The following is a 21,626-nucleotide window of genomic DNA, read 5'->3' on the forward strand; positions in this document are numbered from 1 at the left end:
AAGTTTTGCACCTCTAATAAATTTGTTACCAAGAAGATTTTTGCACCGGTGATTCTCCCTTTCTGTTTGGTCTTGTCCTGCCCTGATTGCACCGGATCGTTTGGCAATTTACAGAAGCGCAGTAAGCCTCCCTTTTCCTTTTAAATAGTCTCTGATATTACTCTTCAGCTCACAATCTTTAAAGGTTCCATGACATGCTTATTTTTGTACGCTTTGATGTAGGCCTCTGCCTTGTTATGGATATTGTAAGAGATTATTGTAAGTAACCTCTGAATATTACTTTCTGTCATCTTTGATGTTGAGGTTTATTATTTTTTTTTTTTTATTTCTTAACCTAGCCTATATTGTAAAGCGACCTAGGGTGTTGGAAAGGCTATATAATTAACAATTCGGATTATAATTAATAACCACCCAAATAGGCTACCAGTGCTCTGTGAAAAGTAATTATTAATGCCAAGGTTGAGGCATTCTTGCACAAAAACAAACGTATTCCATAAACTTTCCATTTGTAATCGAACTCAAAAAATATACTTAGTGATTACTTAATTAGCTGATTAAATAAAAAAAGTATTACCCAAAACAATTTTGAGTGATTTTTGCAAGCAAATATTCCCTAGCACTCTCTATTGGCCAGCCACCCCTGCTCAAGTAGGTATCTCAGCCAGATAAAGAGGACCGCAGAGTACCCCACGCAGCAGATCATAAGTCAAGGCAGTAAATACCGGACAAACAAAACAAGGTGAGTTCTTCCTAAACTATTCAGATATGATAAGGGAGCAGCAGCTGTAACGCATGACGTGTAACAAAAATGTGACAAAGAACTGCGTGAACAAACAAACACTAGCCTAGATGAAGAGATAAAGGGTGAACAATCGAGAGAGAGAAAGGGAGAGAGGGAGATCTCAAAACAGAAAATGCAAGAAAATGTGTGTTTGTGTGTGCGCGTGTGTGCAAAGGGATAGTGAGAAGCAAAGAGAAGATAACCTGACTCATGACAGATAGTCTCTTTGATATTTACATTAGCATGTGTGCTGTTGCTAACTTGGATTTATTTAGTCAATATGATATAACTTAATATTTCATATTTAATATTTCAATTATTAACTTATTTGTGTATTAAATAATACAAATTTAAAGTTCTTCTAACTTCTAACTTATGAGTTAGTGAAGGTTCAGATAAATTGTTAGGCTACTCCAGGTACTCCATCAATACATTTTATAGTGAACTCGGTAACACTTTACGATACGGGTGCACTAATATGCATTAATTAATTTTTAACTAATTCAGATGTTAATGTATGACTCATGAAGAACTAAACCATTAATTTATTATTATTGCATCAGCAACTAATAATGAGTCTTATGATTAATGGATTAAGTAATACATGAATTGCTAGATCATCAGTTTCTGAAATACTTACACCAGCCTGTTTGGCACCAACAAACATTTATACTCACTTAAATCACATTTCTTCCCCATTCTGATGCTCAGTTTGAACTTCAGCAGATTATCTTGACCATCTCTACATGGCATGCCTAAATACATTGATCTGGTGCCATGTCAAGTGGTTATAGATGTTAATTTGCATTAATAAATGTTCGTATATCTAATAAAGCAGCCGGTGAGATCTATTCATCTCATGACATGATTTTCCGATATTTGTAGGGACATACTCATATCAAATGGAAGGAGAAAGTCTGTCAGGTGCTTGATGTTGACTATCTCACAGGTGCACCCTTATTGTCACAGTTGTGTGATTGTATTGTATCACAATCACACAACTGACAGACTTCCTCCTTCCATTTGATATGGGTATGTCCACAAATATCTTCGGCCATCATGAGATGAGGTAAAAGCGACTTACTCTGAGGGAGAATATTTTCATCAAATGTCACGTCTCTACAAATTTTTATCTAAATCGTTCAACAGCCACTAAATGATCTGCTATTTTGGCATTTTTATGTCACTCAAAAGTTAAACTGAATGCAGCTCATGCACAAAGCCAGGGTCGTAGCAAGGGAATTCTGGGCCCCCTGAAAAAAAAAAAAAAAAAAAAAAAAAAAACATTGATGTGGGCCCCCAATGCCCTTAACACATATACACTGGGCCTATAAGACATGCATGGAGGCCCACATCTGGTGCATGAAATTAAGATTTCTTCCAAAAATAACATAACAGACTAACAAATAAATTGCAAATAAATGTAATTGCTTTTATTTATAATTTGTTTTTGTTAAATATATGTAAAGTTATTTATATAAAGTTGTTCACTCCTTAAGGAGTTGACATCTGACAGAGTTGACAAAACTGAATATTTTACTACTACTATTTTAATACTTTCACAGTTTCACATTGTGACCTCATGCTACCCACAGCAGTATTATTTTAAATACATGCTCTATACTTAAAATGCATGTGATGAAACCAGGTTTCATCACATGCATTTTAAGTATAGAGCATGTATTTCAAATAATAATAATAAAATAATAAATAATATAATAAAATAAAATAATAAAATAAATAAAATAATACTAAAGAATTTATTTAAAAAATAAAAGCAACGAATGTCCTGAGGATCCAGAATTCCTTTAGACGTAACTTTTTAAATATTTTTATTTTGATTATTAGTTGTTGTTTTTGTTTTACATAAAGAGGGCTTTTTTTTGTGTAGGACATGTTTGTCCCTTATCTGCTATACATTTAGGGTAAAAAAAAAGTTAAGACTTTTGACTGCTAATGGTTAGGCTACTTAGGCTATACTAGCTTAACCATCATAACTGGGGGTTGTCAAATAAAACTTGTTTGAAAAGCTATTTGGTGAAAATTGCAGGAAAAGTGTAAAATATGCTAAATGCTTTTTCAGGCCAAAGTAGCCTAAACAAAGAATGAGGAAAGACACTGTTGTGTGAGGAACAACATTGTCATGTCAGACAGTCATGATCATACATCTGATAACTTACCTGAAAATCCTTTTTTTGTGGGGGGTGGGGGTGGGGATCTCATGAGAGCCATTCGTTTGTTTGTTGTTTTTTAAATAAATACACAAATAACTAAAATAAAACAATAGCCTAGTTAGCATTTTTGTGGGCCTACTTAGTTTTGTTTATCCCACAAACTATGCCCCTATACACCATTCTCGACCAAAACATAAAACTTTTTATGTGGTTTGGCCGTTCATTAACGACGTTTTGGTTCAAAGTGCAAGTTTCTGAAAAGGCAAAAATGCGCTTTTCTGAAAACAGTGAAATCAAATCATGTTCAATGTGTTTCATCGCCATCTAACGGCCTGTTAGCAGAATACAGCGTTTTGTTGTTTTTTGGGGATCCACGTGAATGGGAATCGTTGTGACAATGGTGTCGTCTGTACACGGATAATGCCAAGGAAACAAGGAAAACTTCTCAGTTATGTAGTGTAAACGTACTCTCAGTTATTTTAGTTTTCAGGGACTTTTAGTTTGTATTTCTTTAGTTTCTGTGTTCTTTTATTTGATTGTGTAACTTCATTCAGCTTCATCTTCAGTCTGTGCATACATTTGTGACAATCCCATGCCATTTCACTTGTAAGGCAAGTCATTAGTAAAATAAAACCATATTTAAAATACTCCTTAACAATTTGTCGTGTCGTGTCAGATCAATGAGATTGCAATTCATAATTTCGGCTGAGTTAGTCTCAATTTTCAACAGCCCAATGGCCATCAACACCTTTTATTAGGAGAACACTTTTTTTTTCATTTGGATTAATCATTTTGGGAACACACTGAATTAATTAAAACAGGGCAGAAAATAGAGTGTTATGAAACTGGACAAGAATGTCTCATTTAAAATGTCTGATATAAAAATCTTCTCAAAATAAAGGAAACCCTTGAGTAGTGTTGTTATAAAAATACCCCATTTTTCAAGTATACAAAAAAGTCTACACCCTTAACCACTGTGTAATATACAATACAGTATAAAAGTCATATTGTAACCTTATTTCTGTCATATCAGAACATTGAAACATTTCTTACACCAAATACTAACAGACATTGCAGTATAGGAAACACTTTCGGAGTGTCTTTTAAGTGTTCAAAATGGCATATGAGCTGTTGGAGCGGTCTGTAGCTGAGGAAGTGTTGGCTTCAGACACGTTGTACACTTCTGCAAATAGTTAGATGTATGTTACTCACACATCTATTATCTTTGCATAAATTCATTAAGCAGACATTTATCTAAATGATAAATATAACTCATGAATAATAACTATATTCTCATTATTAATAATGTAAATGTTTGTTTTTAGATGTATGTCATCTACTTACTCCTCCGCCGGATCCATGGCAAGAAATTGAATCGAGGTGTGGATGATGATCCTGCACTGGTGCTCTGTGAGGTAATATAAATACAAATAAATCACATAGAGTCAATGTCAAAGTGTATATAGAAACTGGTTGAACATTAGTTAAAGTCCTATAGAGCACATATGCTTTTAGGATGTACTATTATAGAATAGCATTTACATTGGTATGGCTGGAACTGAGTTTCTGTAGTGCCAGCTTTCTTTGTAGCAACTCACGAACCTGTAATCAAAGATCTCTGGTTAACGTTCAGAAATGTGTTGTTGAAATTGTCTGCTATTACACAGAATGTTGGTTTCTGATTTGATTTAATTGATGACGAACATCAGGAAATATCTGAAGTGGATGGTGTACCAACGCACAGGTATTTTCTGATAACACGCTCTCATACTTTTTTCTTTTTACCATTTTGGGAGGAGTAAAATTGACATGTCTACAACTAGATGCATTTACAGTTTAATTTAAAATGTTAATTTAAATGTAAAATGATAGCCATCTGATCAGAGAAAATGTAAGAAGTGACTGTTTAAGTGATGTTATGTTTAATGCTGACTTTCAATGTTTTAAACACGGCAGCATTTAAAAAAAAGTTTTTAGTTAGTTAGTTAACACATCCATCTAATGCATGTTCACATAAAAACAACAAGTAAAAACAGTGCAGGCAGACACTTTCGGTGTGAATGGTCATAAATTGAAAGTAACCTCTCAAAAAGTAGCCTTTTGTTTTCAAGTGTTAGTTAGTGAATATTTTTTCATCAAGTGCTGTTTGTGTTCTTTAGTTGGCTATCTCACAACTGTCTGTTACAGACTGAAAAGCCATTTCAGGAGATTGTCGAGAGAGCCGTTTGGACAAATGTGAATTGATTTAGATGGTATCAGAAACCTGTTTGCCCAATTCACTGAAAAGAAAGAACTGACTCAAAGGGGTGTTTAATTCTTTTATGATTGACATCCCTGGTTCAATCAATGCTCCAACCGACCTGAGAAACTCTCTCCCTGTGAATATTTAGCAGTTATGTTTCATATTTCTTTATAAAGATAAAATATATATAGTATAGATAAAATTTCAAATCAAATCAATATTTCATGTTCACATATTTGGAGGGCAGCCATGTAATAAGCAGGATAAAAACAGTAAATAAACCTAGGCCAATATTTAAAAAAGTGGCTAAACACTTTACAAAGCAATAGGAGTAAACACGTACTTACCTTCTTGTCTAAAAGCGTTCCAAACACCAAAATGAAAAATCCCTATTAAAGGAAGTGTTACAAATGAAAATACAAATGAAATTCATAAAAGTACAGACATTTAGAATAGATCAATGTGCAACATTACAGTTGAATGTTGTTATAGCTGAATTTGTTATAGATATTTATATATTTTTAAATATAGAGACAGAAAGTGATACCTGCAGTGAATTGAGGAGTACAAACACCACATGAATGCCAAAATTAGGGGACAACATGGTTCCAATTCCAAATCCCCAAGTTAGACCAAAGATAGGAGTCAATATGGCCACACATCGGGCAATGACAACCAGGGTATGTTTCTCACCCGGTTGAGTTGTGGCACCAACTCCTCTCCTCAACATCTTATACAGAACCACAATCAAAACCACAAGGTTTATGGCTACAATAGTGAGAGCTGGAATCACAAATGCCAGCAGGGCCTTAGATTCATTAAAGTTCAGCCAGCATGCTAATTCTTTCGTGATATATTTCTCAGGTCCAGCTGTCGACGCAACAGTAATGACCGCAATGAGCAAAGGCGCACCATAACCGACTATGAAGGCAATGGCCATCATTCTGGCCCTTGACATTTGGGACAAGACCATGACTGTCCGGTAAAAGAGCAACAGCGCTGAAATTAACATCCAGAAGAAAAGAGCCAGGTAAAAAAAGTGCATGAAGAAAACCGCTGGACTGCAGCGACCCACTGATGTTGGCTGCTCTTGTTCTGCGACTGCGGCTCCAATGATAAAACAGATGTCCGCGATCAGCAGGGACACGGCAATGTTGACTATGGACACATGTCGCATGTAGGATGTGTCATTTCTTGTCATTGACTTCCACACGATAATCTCGATGATGAGGCACAAAATCAAGCTGGCCATTGAAATAGCTACACCAATGTATGTTATATAGGCTAACACTATATAGGCTTTTTCATCCAGGGAATCCGGGGAAAACGGTGACATTAGGATTGAAAAAGTGGTTGTGTGGTTGCATTCACATGTTATCTCGCCCTCTTTCTTCCCTGTTCTTTTACATCCACTGGAATCCCATGCTTCAAGACTGAAATTCCAAAAGACACATTGAGCATTTCCTAAAGATACATCCGTAGTGTCAAAAACAAATTGAATTTTGGGAAGCGTTTCATTAACCTTAACAACAACCACATCTCCATTGATGCGCACAACTGAATTATTAGTTTCATGATTATTAGTAGGTAGGACGTTGTCAAGAGTTGTGAAGATTATGATGGTTATGGTAGTCACTTTAGGAACCTGTGGTATGATGATCACTGTAGTTGAATTTGGCAGTGTTGATGTTATATTGAATGAGTTTTTAAATGTAGTTCTGTTCAGCTGAATGGATGTTCCAGTAAATGCAAAATCATCTATGAGACGTTCACTTATCTTCTCAATAGCGCTCAGAAGTATAGTGCTGGTGTTTCCTCTGTTCAATTCCTTCCATGTACCACTGACATTACCTGATACAATAATGTCCACTGCTTCTATGAAATTCTGGAAATTGAATATAAAAGTGTTTAATATGATGAAATTGATCCCATAAACTGATATGATATAATATAATATAGATGCAATATAGAGAGAATAGCTGTTGCACAACACAACTACACTGAATCCACACTCTAGGTGTAGGGTCATATTTGGGCTGGGATTTTTAGGCTAGAAAATTCACTGAACAGTGATTAATGTTACCACACTGCATTATCATTCTGCACTGAATAGCTTAATTAGTGTTTACCAAAATCTTACGTGGCAAGCAAGGCGGGGCAGAGAGCTGTGGAATGGAGCGAGGCTGGTGTCACAAGTGCTAATGTGTGACATACACGAGTTCTGGAAGGATTAAAATGACGACAGCGCAAGAGAGGCCTAGACTTTTTTTTTTTTTTTTTTTTTTTCAAGAGTAACGAGTCTGGTCTTTCGAATTGCAAAGCTAACCACTTTTTTTCTGTGCCAAAGCATATTCAATTTTAAAATGCATACAAGATTGGGGGGAAAGATCATTAAGTATTGGATTATTATTATCATTATTATAATATATTTTTGCATACTATTTGAATTGCTTTAAAGTATTTTGGAGAATATATTTTTTGTTAATCTGTAATTTGTCATTTCTTTTAGCTTCTACGAGTCGTAAGGCCATCCTAAAGCTACGCCTATCAGCCCATGTCAACATTAATTTATCTTAATTATTAGATATTATCTATTCTACTGTATGACACGGCAATTCTTATTTCTATTTTTGGCGTGCTATCAACACGCGTGTTTATGACTTAACGTTATTACTGTATATATAAATACATGACCTACCCCAACCCCGTCCCTAACCTTACCCGTCACTGGGGTTAATAGCATTTATGAGTCTTCCCCTACCATCCTAGGAAAAAAATATAGCTCCCAGATGTAGATCTACATTTTGCTTCGTTTCGCTCGGACGTTTAACTGCGCGTACATGCACGCGGGATCACTCGGACATTAATAGCGTAGACATACACGCATACAAGCGGATAGCTCAAAATGCGTATAGATAACATGCCACTTTCAAGTGAAGTTTACGCAAAAGTAAAAGTATGTTTACGCAAAAGTCATGATGTCATATTGACTTAAATTAAATTAAATACAAGAAAAAATGTCTACACATCAAAATGTACACAAATAATTGAATGTGACTATACATACCATCATCTCTGATTTATTGATGGAAACATTTTTTGACAATTGAGCAACTGTATTGAGTATCAACACAATTGCTTGGACGGCAATAGGAGACTGGGTTATCTCAATATCATTCCCTGCAATGACACTATTGAAGTTATCCAAAAATCCTGGAATCTCCGTGTCAAGCAAGGACTAAATTGCAAAGTACAAAAATACAAATATTAGAAGCTTTTAAAAAAGGACAGATGATTGTTCAATAGACATGGCCAATTGATTACCGTAATGTTTCTTATAATATCATAGATAGCGTCAAGTACACAGTTGTCAACAACTGGTAGTGTCCATTTAGGTGGTTTACATGTGTAATTTGTAGTGCCTTTCATGCCATTTCCACAGATTCCTTCCCTCACATCATTTTCTTTTCCAAATCCAATTTCTTCATTTATACAGTCATAATCTGGAGAAGTATTTTATTGAAAGTCAGAAGGAAACATATTTAATTGAACAAGAGTATATCACATTACATTTTGGGACTTGAAAGTACTGAAAATATTTTGTTCTGAAACTAAAAACCATATAGATCATATCATTCAACAATGAACAAAAACAAATTACATAATAAATATGATGGAAATAAGAAATGTGAAGGGTTTTAGATTGGGCATCGACCATCCTTACCACTTCGAGCAAAATCAGCTTTGGTTGAAATGATTTTTTGTGCTTGTAGAGAGTCAGAAACATTTGTGTTTGCTGCACTAAAAAATTCAAGTTTGTCCGATGTTGCCCTTATGGTGTAGTCTGCTATAACACTACCAGGCCTGTGGAGCGAAACAAAAACAACATCAATATGAATACACTGTATTATCATTTTATTTGTTTGAAAAGTAGTGAATAAATGGAAATGTTGAGTAAAAAAGGGTTCAAATTTAAATGGTAAATCGTACCTGAATCTATGGACTTTTGTAGAACCAGAAATGTAGTTAATGCCAGGTAGATTATTAGAATAACTCTTTTCAATCTGTAAAAGCAAAAGTACCCAATGTATGCTTGAAAAAGTCATTGTATATTAGTAATATATATAATTTTAATCGTATGGATAAATATATATTTTTTGTTGAATAAATAAATATTTATTCATAAATAAATATGGTCACACTTATTTTTGATTGTCCACTTTAGACATCCACTATTCATATCATCTTTGCAACTACATGCCAACCTACTCTCATTCGAGTATTAGTAGACTGTAGGAAACTGTGAAAGGGTTAGGTGTTAGGGTTTGGATTAGTAGAATATGTTGTAGTTGCAATGCTACGAATAGTCAGTAATGTCTGTTGGGAGAGCATCAAAATAAAGTGATAGCAGATATTAAGTAAGCAGTCAACTAATAATCTAATGACTGGTAGTTGACATGTTAGTAGCGTGTCTAAAGTGAACCATTACAATAAAGTGTTGCCATAAATATTATTTATATATATATATAAAAAAATAGCAAGTATGTTGACTTCTTCAAAGGTAAATTCAAGTTGTATTCAAACTTTTATTTATACCAAAATCATCAAAAATCAACAAATCACACAAACAATATATTTCTTTGAAATATGAAACATGGAATACTCACTGTTGCTTTGATTTTTCCAGATAAATCTTTGAAGTCCTCGCTACTAAGGTTAGTAAGACTGCTGTCAAATATCTTATTTAATGTCATTGACATCCCAACAACTGTTGCTGGTGGACAAATGAACAAAATTATTTTCTTTTATTATTGTTTGACATGCTTTGTATAGCCATTGTTGTGCCCCTGCTAATAAAAAAAATTGCTGTAATTCAGACACCAAATAACGCAGTTATGATAAACGGAAGTTCGAGCATGTTTGCTTGATGTGTGAAAACCATTGAGGTTCGCAGCACGTTTGAGCTTCGGTAAGAACCAATGAGGTTTGTTCTCACGCATCAAGCAGTCGAGCTTCTGTTTATGTTAGCTGATAAATGTTTATATGTGAATAAAAGCCTGAATTCAATCTGTTAATCATATAAAGCGATCGTCTATCTTCAGAAAATCTGGACTAAACTGCTCAATTCACATCGATTATTTTTACAATCCCTTTATAACAGGGGTGCCCAATCCTGCTCCTGGCGATCGACTGTCCTGCACAGTTCATCTCCAACCATAATCAAACACACCTGAATGTGATCCTAAAGACCTTAATTGGCTACTTCAGGTGTGTTTGATTAGGGTTGGAGATGAACTGTGCAGGACAGTCGATCGCCAGGAGCAGGATTGGGCACCCCTGCTTTATAAACTTCTTGAATCATCAAAGTGGTAGTTGCATAGATTTTATTAAACATTTCTCAATTTATTCAAGCACAATCTGGATATTTTTGACTATTCTGATCTAATGGTTACTCTCCTATTTCAGGTTTATTTTTACTGGGCATAGCTTTTGTTGTTATTGGTGGTGGTAATTTTACCTTTTGTTGTTACGGTTGATGGTGGTGGTAATTGGGTTGTTGATGCTGGCATTGATTTTAATGTTGATGATGGTGTAGTTGATGTTGGTGATGTTGATGATGGTGTTGATGTTGGTGATGTTGATGATGGTGTTGATGTTGGTGATGTTGATGATGGTGTTGATGTTGGTGATGATAATGGTGTTGATGTTGGTGATGTTGATGATGGTGTTGATGTTGGTGATGTTGATGTTGGTGATGTTGGTGATGATAATGGTGTTGATGTTGGTGATGTTGATGATGGTGTTGATGTTGGTGATGTTGATGATGGTGTTGATGATGGTGTTGATGTTGATGTTGGTGATGATAATGGTGTTGATGTTGGTGATGTTGATGATGGTGTTGATGTTGGTGATGTTGATGATGGTGTTGATGTTGGTGATGTTGATAATGGTGTTGATGTTGATAATGGTGTTGATGTTGGTGATGTTGATGATGGTGTTGATGTTGGTGATGTTGATAATGGTGTTGATGTTGATAATGGTGTTGATGTTGGTGATGTTGATGATGGTGTTGATGTTGGTGATGTTGATGATGGTGTTGATGTTGGTGATGTTGATAATGGTGTTGATGTTGGTGATGTTGATAATGGTGTTGGTGATGTTGATAATGGTGTTGATGTTGGTGATGTTGATAATGGTGTTGGTGATGTTGATAATGGTGTTGGTGTTGTTGATAATGGTGTTGATGTTGGTGATGTTGATAATGGTGTTGATGTTGGTGATGTTGATAATGGTGTTGATGTTGGTGATGTTGATAATGGTGTTGGTGATGTTGTTGATGATGGTGTTGATGGTGTTGATGTTGGTGATGTTGATAATGGTGTTGGTGATGTTGATGATGGTGTTGATGTTGGTGATGTTGATGTTGGTGATGATAATGGTGTTGATGTTGGTGATGTTGATAATGGTGTTGATGTTGGTGATGTTGATGATGGTGTTGATGTTGGTGATGTTGATGATGGTGTTGATGTTGGTGATGTTGATAATGGTGTTGATGTTGATAATGGTGTTGGTGATGTTGATAATGGTGTTGATGTTGGTGATGTTGATGATGGTGTTGATGTTGGTGATGTTGATGATGGTGTTGATGTTGGTGATGTTGATAATGGTGTTGATAATGGTGTTGATGTTGGTGATGTTGATAATGGTGTTGGTGATGTTGATAATGGTGTTGATAATGGTGTTGGTGATGTTGATAATGGTGTTGATGTTGGTGATGTTGATAATGGTGTTGGTGATGTTGATAATGGTGTTGATGTTGGTGATGTTGATAATGGTGTTGATGTTGGTGATGTTGATAATGGTGTTGATGTTGGTGATGTTGGTGATGTTGATAATGTTGGTGATGTTGGTGATGTTGATAATGGTGTTGGTGATGTTGATAATGGTGTTGATAATGGTGTTGGTGTTATTGATAATGGTGTTGATGTTGGTGATGTTGATAATGGTGTTGGTGTTGTTGATAATGGTGTTGATGTTGGTGATGTTGATAATGGTGTTGGTGATGTTGATAATGGTGTTGATGTTGGTGATGTTGGTGATGTTGATAATGGTGTTGATGTTGGTGATGTTGATAATGTTGGTGATGTTGGTGATGTTGATAATGGTGTTGGTGATGTTGATAATGGTGTTGATGTTGGTGATGTTGATAATGGTGTTGGTGATGTTGATAATGGTGTTGATGTTGATAATGGTGTTGGTGATGTTGATAATGGTGTTGATGTTGGTGATGTTGATAATGGTGTTGGTGATGTTGATAATGGTGTTATTGTTGGTGATGTTGATAATGGTGTTGGTGATGTTGATAATGGTGTTGATGTTAATGGCATTGATGCTAATGTTGATGATAGAGTGGTTGATAGTTGTGTTGTTGATGGTGATAGCACTGGTGGTGTTGATGGAGTTGGTGTTACTGTTGGAACTGAAAAAAAAATGTAAATTACTTGATTTGAAATTGAAAATCTGCATATTTCATATGTGAAAAAAATAGTAATATTTAAAATCTTACTATTCTCTTCTAAACTATACAAAAACTCTTATTAGTTAAGGAAATAATACACAAAAATGTAAACAAAGATTGTATAGAATGTGTTACTGCTGCTGACAGGGAGACTTGAGTTTGTTGCAGTCAGTCTATCCAAACATGAGCAATTGCATGCTCCAATTTTATTTGTGCGGTTGGAGATGTACAAATTTGAACAGAACACTTTAACATGTTTTTTTTTTCACAAATATTTATTTAATACCACAGTTAAGATTGGAAAGCATGCAAATCATCACATTATTTTGCTGGGACTATTATTTATTTAAAATATATGTAGTTTTAACTGTTACTAACTGTACTGGATTAATAGAAAGGCAGTTAATATAGAGGTTTTTAATAAAGTATTTTTCAAATTATAATTTTAATAGTATTTTTTGTGACCATGGGGGCAGAAACATTGATGTATGAATGACTGAATGAATGAATGAAAACTTGATTGTTCAACAATCAACACGAAGTGTTCAAAAGAATAAAAACACAAAAACAAAAAGGCTTGTTTCCATTGTGGTCCTTAAGGTGGAAGATGAGTAAAAGTACATGGAATAAAAACATTGAGGACAATGAAGAAAGGGGGCATAAAAAATACAAATAAATAAAAAGGATAAAAACAGAATAAAAAGAACGAAACACGGGCTAAATTTCCAGAAAGACAAGCAGACAATACAGAATTCCTAATACTTCAAGGATTTCTATCTCTATTTCCTTTTTTTAATACATTTTTTTATAGGTTTAATAACCAATTTTTTTATTGAAGATTTAAAATGATAATTGGAAGAAGTTTAAGGTTTAAAGGAAAACCATTCCACAAGACAGCAGAGTATAGGAAAGAGTACTTTCTGTAACGTGTTAACGTGGGGTATGGGAGCTCTCGTTGGCCTATGCCTAAACGGCAATGGTCATGTATAATAGAGTAAAATGAAAAATGTTTATATTAACAGTCCATATTAACATTTCAGTTTATGGGCTTACCTTCTTTTAACTGGCAGAACTGTCCGTCGATTGGAAGAGCATTGATACATGTACATGAACCATCAATGATGTCATCACAGGCCTTGTATGAGTGACATGTGTCATTTGGCCAAACAAACAGACCCTCACATTTACACCGATATTGTGTTTCATTCAAAGAACACACTGAAGAGCAGAATTAAAAAAGACATCATTCATTTATAGCAGTATGATTTATAAAGTACTAGCCAAAGCAGAGAGAGATCATACCAGTAGTTATGTTGATTTCTGTGATGTTAATGCTGTCAATGATTGTGTAAGGAAAATCAAAAAACATCCAATAATTCATCAACTGATCAATGATGGAAGTATTCTCGGCATTTATCTGAATTTCAGTGTAATATGTAATCAGAACTGGAGTCACTGTAGAAAATATAAAAAGAATCAGGAATATTCACTCATCTTTAAATATACATAAAATTACTGCAGTTATCAAGACTTCAGGATTTCACCAAGGGATAGTTCACCAAAATGATAAAAAAAAATGATATTAAATGATAAAAAATGATATTTATTCTCCCATCATTTATTCTCATGTTGTTTTAAACCTGTATATGATTTTCTGTGAAAAATTGCATCGTTTTTTTTTTTTTTTTTTCATACAATGGAATTCAATGGGAACCAAAACGGTTTGATTACCAACCACCAAAATATTTTCCCTTATGTCCCACAGAAGAACGTCATACAGGTTTAAAACAATGTAAAGGATGAGTAAATGCTGACAGATTTTTCACTTTTGTGTGAACTTTACCCTTTAGTCAGATGTTTTATGTACCTGTTGGTTGCGCACATGCTGTGTTATCTTTTGGGAAAAGGAGGAGAATGGATTAGAAATAATTTGTATACACATACACTTCATTTAACAGTAACTGACCCACAGGTCATTTTGTATGAACACAAACAGAAATGTATAAAACAATTTTACTTGTTATCTCATTGACTGGTTGACAGAACTGTCTATCAGTTGGAATATCATTGATGCAGCTGCATGTGTTGTTAGTGATGTCATCACAGCTCCCATATTCAGTGCACTTTTCACACGGCCAGAAATACTGATCCTCACATACGCACTTGTAACCACTGTCATTGAAATTGCACACTAAAAAAAGGATAAAACATAAAAGTAAGATCATTTTTAACAGATCAGAACTGCTGTGTTTGTTTTCAGAAACTCATGAAGGTCTTGTGATGTTCTTCACCTGTCGTGATGTCCACATTTAATACTTCAACCAGCTCATCTAACTTAAGTGGAAAGGTCATGTTCTGAAAATATCTCCTCATCTCATCGATCACGGAGATGCTTGATGATTCAATCTCAATTTCAGACAAGAACTCTGTGAAAGTAAGTTCTGTGACAGAATCAACAAGCTTACAATCATTGCAAGCTCAGTGTTTATACATTACATGAGTCATTTTAATATACTTTTGCAATACTTTATATTATATTATTATATAATATTTTTAATTACAATCCATTTATATAATTAATACATGCAAATAAGCAGTCTACTGTCACAGTGTCTGGTTGTGTTCCCTTGTTTGTCCACTAGATGTCCTCCTTCCCCTCGGTGTCATGTACTTCTGGAACTGCATTTCCCAGCATTCTGTCTGTCACTGTCACTCATCAGTTCATTGCACTCAGCTGTTCCCCGTAATCATTGTTCCCAGCTGTTCTGTGTTAGTCTTGTTAGTTCTGTGTATATATTCCCTGTCTGTGTTAGTTTGTGTACGGATTCGTTGCTGAATGTCACTAACACTTCCGAGGTCGGTTTTCTTGCCTGTTCTTGTTTCTTGTTTATTTGTTTATTGGACTGCTAAAATGGATTTTGACCCCTGCATGGATGACTATGAGTTGGATTGCCCTGATAATAAATATGCTCCATTTGGATCCACCTGTTTCCCTGTGTGTTCCCGTGACATCTACTTATTAAGTGAGCATTGTTCATTAGTATTTTTCAAATCCCATGTGTAAACACTGAAATGCATGTTGTTGTAACGTGACTCATAATTATTATGTTTTATAAAAATATGTAAAAGTCTGTTAAATTTAAATGAATTAAAAAAACATTTATTAAAAAAATTTAATTTCACTGTTTTCAAATGTATACTTTTTACATAAGAAAACAAAAAATTTAAACCGTAAAATGCCCTGTTAAATCTAATAATATTTTTTAAACTAATTGGTTAACTGTTTACCTTAACATATGCAATCATTGTAGCATTATTTTTCTTTTTAACATTAACAACTTATTTTTACAGCTTTTTTTGGGTGCATTTACAGTTGGCTTGTTTGGCCATGACTCATGATTCTTACCGCTCTCCAGCACACACATCTCTCCATCACTCGGAATACCATTGATACATCCACATGAGCCCAGACTGATGTCATCACAGGCCTCATATATCTTGCAGTTGTTGTATGTCCATGCATAACCATCTTCACATACGCACTGGTATTCAGTCACATTTTGTTGGCACACTAATGTTAATATAACAGAACTGGTTAATAACAGTAAAGATGAAAATTAAAGGTAGGGTTGGCAATTTTAGAAAGCTAGCTTTGAAAGCATGAGATCCCGCCCTCTCTTCAGAGGCTCTCCAAAGCCACGCCTCCCCCCCAAAAAACATTGAATGCGCACGCCGCACAACCAGAACAAAGTTTGCAAAGCTCAAGAGAGACTGTGTTTAAATACCTCATGTCTCAAAGCACATAACATTACAATAATAATGAACGTAAACAACTTACAGAGCTCTGACTTGTACCACCTGTGAGGTTTGATTTCACCCATCAAGTGGTTGAGCTTCTCTTTATGTTCGCTGATCAATGTTTATATGTGTTTAAAAGCCTAAATTAAATCTTTTCATCATTTAAAGCTCTTATGTCTCTTCAGAAAATTTGGACAAACTTTTTTAAAGCTACATTGTGTGATTTTTACCGCCATCTAGCTGTGAAAATGTATATGACCATCCAGTGAATATTAGTTTCTGTTCCTCTCGATTCCGATTTCGTTTTAACTCCTACGGTGGCCAATGTAGTCCAAGATTAACATGGCTTCCAGTTCGACCTCGTCCATGAGTGTTAACTCAAACGTAAACGCGAAAGGCGAAGCTTGAATTATTAGGTATGTCCCTCTTTGGCTAATGTACATTCAAGATGGAGGGGCAACATGGCGACCGACATTAGAACCCCTTATATTACCCGTATGTATTTTCAATGGCATATTATTCACTCACGAGAATACTTTATTACTTGAACGAAGTAAATATACATTAATGAGCACATATATTTTTGAAATAACTAAGTGTTTTTAGCTAAGAATAAACTAAAAGAGTTACACAGTGTAGCTTTAAAGAATCAAAGTGGTAGTTACATAGCTGTCAATGGAGGGACAGCTCTCAGATTTTATCAAAAAGATCTTGATTTGTGTTTCAAAGATGAACAAATGTCTTACAGGTTTGGAAGACATGAGGGTGAGTATTTAATGACATCATTTTTGGGTGAACTACTGTAACCCTTTAACTTCACTTCTATTATTGATTGCCATCCGGGTGTGAAGAGAGTTTCAAGCACAATAACAGAAAGTGTTTATGAAAAAAATTGCCAACCCTGCTTTTAAGTATAAGAATGATTTAAATGGATTTTGATCACCTGTTGTAATGTCCCCAGCTGTAATTTCAGTACTGTTGTCCAATCGAAGTGGAAACAAGTTAAAGGCAAAAGCTGCTTTGATTTGTTCAATAAATATAGTTTGGGATGCATTCAGTTCCACAACCACGATGTATTCCAATGTCTCTATTGATATGAGAAAATGAATGAGATTTTAATAATCATGCTGTCATAACGAGGCCTGTACTCTTAAAGTAAAGGACAAGATAAAACAATTGACAGACAAAATTACAAATTCAATTCTTGAAGGGTTAGTTCACCCTAACAAATTAGATATTTTTGATTAAATTCTCGTGGCTTGATAAACTTAAAGGCACACTGTGCAGGAATTCCGTTTTTGTCAAACTTTCATATAATGCCATTTGTAAGCTAATATGAATGTTTAGGATCTAAATGAAAACTTTGTAATATACTTTTATTAAAAATTCTCATTAGTGTTTGTTTTAAGAAAACACCATTTTACCTGGTCAAAATCAGCTCTGTTTTCAGCAAGCCGTTTCAGTGCATATGCCTTTAAATAATAAACCCCGCCCCTCTGTTCTGCAGGTGTGAACGTACGCGGAGTGTTGCCTTGACAACAGTTGAAGGTTTTGGAGAGAGAATGGCAGCGGGAGTCTCTGAGGACACATCTGTGCAACCGTATCAGTTTGAACCGGAGTCGCACCAGAACAAGATGACAGCCGCAAAGAAGTTCGACAATTAAGGCTTGAGGACGTTTCTGAATGGTTAGTTAACGTAATGTTTCTTTGATCTATCTTTGTATGTACTGGCAGGCAGGGTAGAGAAGTGAGATACGAACGCTGTGTTTACTGATGTAAGTTCATTGACAGATTGACTTGGTCATGAAAAACTTTTCCCCGCGATTTGCAAAGATTAATATAAAGATTAATAAAACGAGAAGTGCTGAGGGAACATAAATAGTTGGTACCGATTATTTTTTTCAGGAGCAGCTTCTTTTTTTTCAGCTTTTTACTGATCCTCGTTTTATAAAGCAGTCTGGTGAGAAATGATTCGCACAAACATGAAAGCATTGACGTTGCTCGTGGGGAATATTCCCTCAAATTTACTGTAACATCAAAATGACTGTGTTGGTTATTACACCCAAGAACAGAACACCACAATCGTTTAGACGTCATTCTGCTCCAGCGTATCAACAATAGCGGACTATGATGACAGCTCGCTCAGGGCGGGCCTGTGTTGAAACGCTGCTGTCAATCAACAATCGTGGGAGGGGCGTTCGATTTAGTGATGTCACACGGTCGAACGGCTCGATTTGAGGCAGGGAAAAACATAAGGAGATTAAAACAAAAGCACTGGATGGATTTTGTATCAATATGATGGTTGTGTACAGGCACTGACAACACACATTGCAGTACAATCAACTTGTAAAAATGCATGCACCATTATATGACCCCTATAACGTTACTGTCTGAAATACCACTCACGCAGAGCGTCTCTACACTCACAGCCTGATACCCCTTTGAAGATGTTATATTAAGATACAAATCTTGCATAGTGTGCCTTTTTAAATAAGAGATCTAGGGGGTGTTTATAGGTAGGCCTTCTATGATATTCAGACTACATAGCCTATAATAAAAGATAATGAATTTCAAACCTGAACCAAACTTTTTTTTTTTTTTTTCAAAGATCAACAGTCTGTCATTAGTCTGCGACTAAAAAACGGCGTGTTGTGGTTCCGGTACACCAGCCATGTCAACGAAACGAATGAATGAAAATTTGCTTATCAATGTATATCTAAATTCGCACCTATATCTTTGTAGAACTTGTAAAAAAAGAAACAGAAATGATGCTGCAGCCAATGAGCCGCCGGCGGGGGTCGACTCAACCTCCACGGACAGTTTTTAATATTTTATCAGACAATAACTACTCAAGATTTTGCTTTAGTATCATTTTCGGGACAATTAGGGCCGGATTCGGGACAACAGTTTAGATTTCGGGACTGTCCCAAATTTTTCGAGACGTCTGGACGTCCGCTCTTCAATCTATCGCCGTTGCGGACTCTATCTATTCATTCCAGTGAAATCACAAAATAAAATGCACACAAACTTAGAAATATTTACTTACTAGTCCATCAACAAGATCGGCAGGTCAGCATCACTGTTGCATCCAGTGCCAACGAGTGAAAGCCCGACCGAGTGGGACTCTCCCGACCGAGTGAGATTCTCTTTTCCTAGTCTCTTCCGATCATGTTTTCTTTGCTTTTTTTCATCGTCGAGTATCACGCCTGAAATGCGCCTTGTGTCTTCATGCTTCATATGTTGTTGTTGATGTGTGTGACGTCGTTGCCGTAAAGCATGTCGTGATTCTCGCGAGATTTGTCGGGGGCTCTCCTCTCAAACTTGCATTGCTGGTTTTTCCAGCGACGCCCCCCCCCCCCCCCCCCCAAAAGCTTCACTACCAGGATGATTCGCCCTACTATGAGTTTGTTTACCACCGAAATGACTTTGAAGCTGTTATATTAAGGGACAATTCTTGCATAGTGTGCCTTTAAGATTGAGCCACTGTGGTCAGAGTATTTTAACGATGTCTTTAACTTTTCTGGGCTGGCAAATTTCGATCCCTTAATCCAGCTCTCAGATTTAATAAAAAATATCTTAATTTGTGTTCCGAAGATGAACGAAAGTCTTACGGGGTTGGAACTACATGAGGGAAAATTACTGACAGAATTTTCATTTCAGGGTGAACTAAGCCTTTAATTTTTATATAAATAACATGTATTAGTTTAGTAGAGGTTAAAACCATGAATCAGACCTGCGCTTATATTATGGAGTTGCCCTTCTATGCCGCTGGAATAAAACTATAACACAAAAATACATTTATATTGCATTTAAAAATGTTGTCATTTAATCATGTGATCATGGCTCCGTACTCTGTTTATAGTGCTAAAATAAAAAGCTAATGGTAAATATTTTAAATTTGCGTTTAATGTGTACAAAACATTTTATTAAGAATGCAAATGATTGAAACTTCTGAAAATGACAGCAATCTGTTGGTGTTTTTTTTAAACATAAAACAAATTTTATTTAATTATGTTTCTGCGGTAAATACAATTTCCCATACCTGGAAATCCATACTTGTTTTTGGGAAAACAGTTGTTTGCCCAACACATTCATGGGTCAGCAGGAAAGCCATGATTACTGCAAAGTACTTTAATATTTGTCCTGTATCTGAAGAAACGAGAAATGAAACCGTTAATAAACAAATACCATTAGCAGGAAAATAAAACACTTAGCTTGTAATCCAGAAACTAAAGGTCTCGGAAATTAGATTAAACAGAATTGTACAGTAGTGCATTACTTCCGTCTTATACCAAGAACTGGAAGAGCCGCAAAACTTGTGTGACTGATGGCGCAAAAAGTTTGTGTGAGCAGTCTACACCCATTGCACGAAACTAGTATGTTTGCATAGCATACTTCTTTAAATGTTAACACATTTTGGCCCATGTATGATATCTGTATTGTACATGTTTTACTGTATATTATGTCACCACTCTGTTACACTTATAGCCTACTGAAGTTTAATGTTTTTAAATGACGTGTATATAAGTTTTGGTAAAAACATGTTTGATTATCTAAAGATTCTCATAGGCTATAAAATGTCTGCACTAATCTTCCTTATTATTTAGTGCTGTTTAGAATAATAAACATGGCTCACTGATCAGTTAGCCTAATTTCAATTTTTACACCCACTTATGTCAAGTAATGATGTACTTCTTACTCAAGTAAAATTGAAAAGGAGTATTTATTTTTACTTTACCACCACTGGTAATCTAACAAATCACTGTACTTCTTTATACAGTATTTAAGTATATATTATTTTTATAAATATTTCGGAGTGCAAGAGTATGACGGGTGATGACGAGTGTAAACATAGCCATAAAATATTTGTCATTACACACTCTCACAAACAAATCCTATAGCTGTCACAGAGGTATTCCCTTTCAAAATGTGTTGTACCATTTATTTTTCTCAGAGTGTATAGCAAAACTAAAACCTGCTTAAGTTTTAATATACAAAATGCATCAGAGCATTTTTGTGACAAAAGTAATAACAGTAAATTAAAAATAAGTTCATTTAGTCTTTTATTGTACCTTGACCAGCCATGCTTCTCTTTGATGTACGTCAGTCAAA

At 35.3% G+C, this 21,626-nt stretch overlaps 1 protein-coding gene across 1 annotated transcript; it reads right to left on the reverse strand.

The window, feature by feature from the left end:
* Window positions 1-3,782: 3,782 nt before the first annotated feature.
* On the reverse strand, window positions 3,783-21,599 carry LOC120493610 (uncharacterized). Its single transcript, XM_089118237.1, has 22 exons — window positions 21,587-21,599; window positions 17,458-17,601; window positions 16,123-16,287; window positions 15,008-15,157; window positions 14,734-14,907; window positions 14,584-14,610; window positions 14,019-14,162; window positions 13,770-13,934; window positions 13,634-13,682; window positions 11,921-12,677; window positions 11,363-11,877; window positions 10,812-11,272; window positions 9,865-9,977; window positions 9,188-9,261; window positions 8,922-9,061; window positions 8,522-8,700; window positions 8,265-8,435; window positions 5,745-7,082; window positions 5,545-5,586; window positions 4,498-4,557; window positions 4,300-4,363; window positions 3,783-4,138 (listed from the first exon to the last, which is right to left on the reverse strand). The coding sequence occupies exons 1-22, from the start codon at window positions 21,597-21,599 to the stop codon at window positions 4,059-4,061; spliced, it is 5,025 nt and encodes a 1,674-aa protein (XP_088974363.1). The 3' UTR covers window positions 3,783-4,058.
* Window positions 21,600-21,626: the final 27 nt, after the last annotated feature.

Source organism: Pimephales promelas, chromosome 13 (genome assembly GCF_988280905.1).
Source record: "Pimephales promelas chromosome 13, fPimPro1.hap1.1, whole genome shotgun sequence".
NCBI lineage: Eukaryota > Metazoa > Chordata > Actinopteri > Cypriniformes > Leuciscidae > Pimephales > Pimephales promelas.

Bases quoted from the DNA above. Each gene is read 5' to 3' on its own strand.
- LOC120493610 (XM_089118237.1), bottom strand. The intron at 12,678-13,633 runs GTACTCTTTCCT...TTTTTTTTTCAG, and splicing joins ACGTTAACACGTTACAGAAA to TTCCAACAGTAACACCAACT. The intron at 4,364-4,497 runs GTAAATGCTATT...ATTACCTCACAG, and splicing joins TCAGTTCCAGCCATACCAAT to AGCACCAGTGCAGGATCATC.